The sequence below is a fragment of the Hyaena hyaena genome, unplaced genomic scaffold, assembly GCF_003009895.1.
Source record: "Hyaena hyaena isolate Hyena2069 unplaced genomic scaffold, ASM300989v1 scaffold_55, whole genome shotgun sequence".
NCBI lineage: Eukaryota > Metazoa > Chordata > Mammalia > Carnivora > Hyaenidae > Hyaena > Hyaena hyaena.
This window is the reverse complement of record NW_024080687.1, coordinates 4,477,541-4,483,365: the sequence shown is the minus strand read 5'-3', so window position 1 is coordinate 4,483,365 and position 5,825 is coordinate 4,477,541. Positions and strand designations below refer to the sequence as shown.

Here is a 5,825-nt window from a genome sequence, read left to right as displayed (position 1 = left end):
CAGAAGCTTGCGAAGGGACAGGGCGGTGACGTTCTGGCTTCTCCAAGAGCAAAAGGAAACCAAATACCACCAGGGCCTGGCCCTAGTTTCCCTAGAGCGCGGAGCCCAGCGTCATGCGACAAAAAGGTGGCGACGTTCTATTGAGTGCGTGCCCACCCGCCTGAGCGTCCTGGCCGGCTCACCACCGACTTGCGCAGACGCGTCTCCCGGAGAGGCCGGAAGAGGCGGGGCGGGAGGCACAAGAGCGGAAGTAGCGCCGTTAGCTCCCGGCGAGTCCCACGAGCCAATGCCTAGAGAGAGTTTCCGCGCCGCGGCGGCCCTCCGGTTTCCCCGCGGGGCCGGGAGAGGCGAGGAGGACGGCGGGGACATGGGGCCCGGGGACCTGCGGAAGGGTGAGGGCCCGGGGCCGGGGCTGGGGGCGCGGGAAGGGTAGGTCGGGTAGGAGCAGTGACCGCGAGACTGCCAAGTTCTCCGCTGGAGGCCACCGCGGGGAGCGCCGCAGACAAAAAGGGACAGTGATTGTGAGGGGGCTGCTTCCTGGGTTAGGACAGCCTGGGCAGTTTCTGAAAGGGAGGATGAGGGTTTTCCGCAAGGAGAAAACACACGTGTAAAAGTAGTCGGGAGAGGCATGGGTTGCTGGGGGTTAGTAGGTCAGGACTGAACACGTTTCGCAAACCTTTGTTGAGCGTCTGTCGTGTGCGGGTTGTTCTAGATGCTGTAGAGACAGTAGTGGAAAACAGCCAAAAACTCCTGGGGCGACCAGCTGGCTCAGTAGAGCATGTGACTCTTGATCTTGGAGGTGTGGGTTCAAGTCCCACATTAGGTGTAGAGATAACTTAAAATCTTTTTTAAAAGATCGTGGTCTCCTGGAGCTTACCTTTCAGAAAGGGTGACTTAAAAAAAAAAAGTAATACAGTAAAAGGCAAAGTGCAGGATTGTGTATTTATAAGGGTGAATTTTATGATATGTGAATTATACCTGTTTTTCAAAACGATTATAAGGCTACAGAGAGAAGGCAAGCAAAGGGTTGCAATTTTAAGTGGTTACAGAAGGCCTCACTGAGTAGGTGACATTTGAGCAACAGTTGGAAGGAGGTGAGGAAACAAGCAGTAAATACATCTGGATAGATTCCAAGCGGAGGCACCATCAAATGCAAAGGAACTGAGGCAGGAACATAGATCTTCTTGCTCAGTAAGTGCCAGACTAGTTGACTGGAGAGGAGTGGGAAAGAGATTATAGGATGTGAGATTAGAGACCAGGGGCTGGGTCACAAGGGGGATTTAGCTTTTGCTCTGATCAAGATGAAGCTATTAGGGAGTTTTGAGTTCTGAAGTGATGTCATCTGAAGCCTACGTGTATGGAAAAGGGGTAGGAATGATGAGATCAGCTTTGTATTTTAGATGCCTGTCTGGCCTGTCCGGCATAGTTTTGGGAGGAGATGGAGGTTGGCAGACTTAGAGCACTGGCTGAGGTGAGAGGTGCTGAGAGTATGGAGGGGAGCGCTGGCAGTGGTAACTGAGCAAGGAAGACATGCCCTTTGGGGAAGCCTGTGAAGGCAGGATTCAAAAGAAGATGACAAGTAAGGGATTGTGTGGCTTGGCCCACCTTGAGCTGTACATGTGTATACCTTCTTTAGCTGGGTGAGGCCGCAGGTGGCAGGAGTGGTTGGTAGGTTAGGTGTCAGTGTAGCACCCTTGCAACCTGTGCTGCCTAGAAACTGCCTTGATCGGCCTGATGGGGATATTGGAAAGGGTCAGTTACTTAAGGAATGAAGGTGGGACGAGGTCTCCGTAGCAACGGGAGATGCTGTGCTGAGTTGTGTCCCCACCCCTCCTTCCACAGACACATCTGACATGTCATTTGAAGAGCTGTTGGAACTGCAGAACCAAGTGGGGACTAAGACATACAAACAGTTGGTAGCTGGAAACAGTACTAAGAAGCTAGGTTCCAGACCACCTGTCCAAAATGTGTGTGTTGCAGATAAGCACAGGTGAGGAGCAAGGCCAGGAACTGGAGAATACCTGGGCCTTTGAGTAGGTGTCTGCATTACCGGGTGGGAGGCCTTTGATCAAGGCTGGAGAGCCAGTGAGGGTGCCTGGGTGGCTCCGTCGGTTAAGGGCCGACTTTGGCTCAGGGCATGATCTTGCAATTGGTGAGTTCGAGCCCCACGTCAGGCTCTGTGCCGACAGTCTGGAGCCTCCTTCGGATTCTGTGTCTCCCTCTCTGCCCCTCCCCCATTCACACTGTCTCTATCTCAAAAGTAAATAAACATTAGAAAGAAAACACTGGAGAGCCAGGGCATCTGGCTGGCTCAGTCACTGGAGTGTGCACTTTTTTTTTTTTTCAATGTTTTTATTTTTGAGAGAGAGAGAGAGAGAGAGAACATGCACAAGTGGGGGAAGGGCAGAGAGAGGGACAGAAAGCCCAGTGTGGGGCTAGAACTCATGAACTGTGAGATCATGATGTGAGCTGAAGTCAGACTGACTAAGCCACCCAGGTGCCCCTCTTGATCTTATGGTTGCGACTTTGAGCCCCACGTTGGGTATAGAGATTACTTAAAAATAAAATCTTAAAAAAAAAATTTATGTTCATTTATTCTTAGGGAGAGTGAGCGAGCATGAGCGGGGGAGGGGCAGAGAGAGAAGGAGACACACAGTCCAGGTTCTAGGCTTTGAGCTGTCCACACAGAGCCCTTGTGAAGTGGGGCTCAAACTCACAAGCCGTAAGATCATGACTTGAGTTGAAGTTGGATGCTTAACCAACTGTGCCACCCAGGCGCCCCAAAAATAAAATCTTAAAAAACAAAAATGTGGAGGCCTTGGACATGTCTTTTAATTTCTCCGTAGGCCTCTGGAAATGTCAGCCAAGGTCCGGGTGCCATTTTTGCGTCAAGTTGTTCCCATCAGTAAGAAGGTGAGGAAGAGGCAGGAAGAGCTGTCTCAATGAGGGGAGACCAAACGGTTCGTTTATACTCTCTCTGTTCTCTCCAAAGGTGGCCCGGGACCCCCGCTTTGATGATCTGTCAGGGGAATATAATCCTGAGGTGTTTGACAAAACGTATCAATTCCTGGATGACATCCGAGCCAAAGAGAAAGAGGTTTGGAACACTAGACCGGCTCATGGAGATTCTAGGGGTGGGAAACCAGGGTACGGGTTAGAGAGTTGGGCAGAGGGGGAACAGGCAACATAGTGGTGGGCAGATTTATTTCTCCTTGATTTAACGCTCCCTAATTTGCTTCTATTCAAATCCCGGCTCATGAGTTTACCAGCTGTGTGACCATTGGCAGGTTCCTTAAGTTCTCAGTTTTCTGATCATAAAAAGAGATAATAAAATAATTCATATCTCCTAGGGTTACCGCATTAATACACACGAACCTCTTAGTATAACGCTTGGCACAACGTTTCGGTAAACACTTACAGACTGCTAACGCTCATATTCATTTTGTAACGTGGAGCTCGTGAAAAAGCAGCTGAAGAAGCACCGTTCGGGGCAGGAGCACGAGAAACTGCAGCAGCTGCTTCAGAGAATGGTGAGTGGGTCAGAGTCGTGGGTGGGCGAGGAGAACAGTTCAAGGCAGGCAGGAGGTGCTTCACAGTCCCTCCTACTTACCCAGCTCACCCACCTCGTCTTTGCTCCTCAGGAGCAGCAAGAAATGGCCCAGCAGGAACGCAAGCGGCAGCAGGAGCTGCGCCTGGCCCTGAAGCAGGAGAGGCGGGCTCGGGCCCAGCAGGGCCATCGGCCATACTTCCTGAAGAAATGTGAGTGGGGCACAGCTGTCACCAGGCTTGGGTGGCCTTAGAGGCAGCGTGCTCTGTTGGGGGTCCATGAGCTCCCTAATGGAGGCTTGAAGGCTGGATCCCATGGGAAGTTGGAGGAAATCAGAAATGGTAGGGAGGAGTTGTTTGTAACTAATCTTGTCTCCCTAATTATAGATTATGGGAGAGGAGTGTTGCTTTTATCTCTCCCGCCTCCCCTGCATATGCTGGGCCAGGCTCATAGAAGGAGCTCACAGTTGGTTTAATAGAGAAAGCAGGGAATTATAGAAAAGATCTGCTTGCCACACACACCAGTGAACTCCAGCCCTCCAGCCAAGTCACGTATCCCAGCATAGCGGTTGGGAAGTACAGACCTGGGGAAGGGACGAGAGGAGTGCCTCCTCCCTTGCTCACCGGCTTTCTCTTTGTCCTCTAGCTGAGCAGCGCCAGTTGGTCCTAGCTGAGAAGTTCAAAGAGCTGAAACGCAGTAAGAAGTTAGAGAGCTTCTTGAGTCGAAAGAGGCGCCGAAATGCAGGCAAGGACCGGAGACATCTCCCTTTGAGCAAAGAGTAATAAGGAACTATTCTCAGCTCTGCCCCTGCCCCAGTGAGAAATGGATCTATGGGGACAACTTGGGCGTGGCCTCTTCTGGTTCTTTTCTATGCAAGGGCAAGGATCATAGCTGCCCTTGAGCTAGATTGGCTCAAAGATGACTAAAGGGCTCTTGGACTGCCCCAGGGTGGGACAAGAAGAGCAGCCCAACCTTCTGTCATGGCACATTTTCTCTGCTTGGATCTGGTTCATTACGGCCTCATGTCTTCCCATCCTTGCTTTAAACCAGTGATCGTGGTATAGAAGAAAAAAGGCCAGTGAGTGAGTGAGTGAGCTTGAGGCTGGTGAAGGCTGTGAAGTGTGTCGACAGCTCCCAGTGCTGGGACTTTATGTAAGAGCCAAATCATAAACATTCCTGTTACTCTTCTTTTTATTCTTTTTTTTGGTGGGGTTTTCGAGCAGCCTAGATACGGTTTCACTGGGCCGCCTGTGGGGGCTGGCAGCAAACTTAAGGCTCCCCATAAAGTGGGAAGTCAGACCAGAGACCCCTCCCACTTAACCCTCAAAGAAGACAGGATCATTGCAAGAGGAAACCACTCCCACAACTCACCTACTTAGCTTTGGTTGTGGATACAGAGGGAGGGAGGAGGTGAGGACAGAACGTTTCCTCAATAATGTAGAAGCACAGCTGGCTGTCAGTACTATTTGGGTCTAATTCCTACTCCCGTGTGGACTAGAGAATCCTCAAGCTAACTAATGGTTCAGTTTGAAGTGGTCTCAGGTTGGTAGTGCTTCCAGGCACCTGGCAGAAGCAAGTGTAATCTTCACTTGAGGGTTGTGCTTGAAACTCAAGCCTCAAGCGTTCCTTTGGACAAAATCTGAAGGAATGTGAGCTTTCACTGAAAATATAAAAGCACACAAGGAAAGACATCACCATGAGCAAGAGTCATTAGGGACAATAGAAAACAGACTCAGACCAGCAAAAACAGATGTTAGAAATATAAAATACAAAATGTAAAATATCTTGCTTATCTTTAAAGAGAAAGGATGACTAAAGAAAAGAATATCTAAAAGGACCAAATTGGTTTGATAAAAAGTAGAGCTTTTAAAAATGAACTGTATACTATTTGAAATTAGAAATTTTAAGGTTGGGGTGCCTGGCTGGCTCAGTTGGTGGAGTGTGCAACCCTTGGTCTTGGAGTTGTGAGTTCGAGCACCATACTGGGTGTAGAGATTACTTAAAAATAAAATCTTTAAAAAAAAAAATAGAAAAACTTTATTGGGCACCTGGGTGGCTCAGTTGGTTAAGCATCTGACTCGATTTCAGATCAGGTCATGATCTCATGGTTCATGGGATCAAGCCCCACTTTGGGCACTCTGGAGCCTGCTTGGGATTCTCTCTCTGCTCCTCCCCCACTGGGGTATGCGTGTGTGCTCGCTCTCGGTCTCTCTCTTGCTGTCTTTCAAATAAGTAAACATTTAAAATTTTTTTTTTTTTAATGTTTTATTTATTTCTA

The 5,825-nt window shown here is 49.5% G+C and overlaps 1 protein-coding gene across 2 annotated transcripts; it reads left to right on the top strand.

Annotated features, from left to right (window-relative positions):
• The first annotated feature begins 256 nt into the window (after positions 1 to 256).
• Positions 257 to 4,908, top strand: RRP36 (ribosomal RNA processing 36). Of its 2 annotated transcripts, XM_039231091.1 has the most exons (8): positions 350 to 392; positions 1,401 to 1,471; positions 1,843 to 1,990; positions 2,847 to 2,913; positions 2,993 to 3,097; positions 3,456 to 3,530; positions 3,642 to 3,759; positions 4,193 to 4,908. In XM_039231091.1, the coding sequence occupies exons 3-8, from the start codon at positions 1,854 to 1,856 to the stop codon at positions 4,327 to 4,329; spliced, it is 639 nt and encodes a 212-aa protein (XP_039087022.1). In that variant the 5' UTR covers positions 350 to 392; positions 1,401 to 1,471; positions 1,843 to 1,853; the 3' UTR covers positions 4,330 to 4,908. The 2 variants fall into 2 exon arrangements, with proteins under 2 accessions (XP_039087021.1, XP_039087022.1); XM_039231090.1 differs by lacking the exon at positions 1,401 to 1,471 and having other exon boundaries at positions 257 to 392.
• Positions 4,909 to 5,825: the final 917 nt, after the last annotated feature.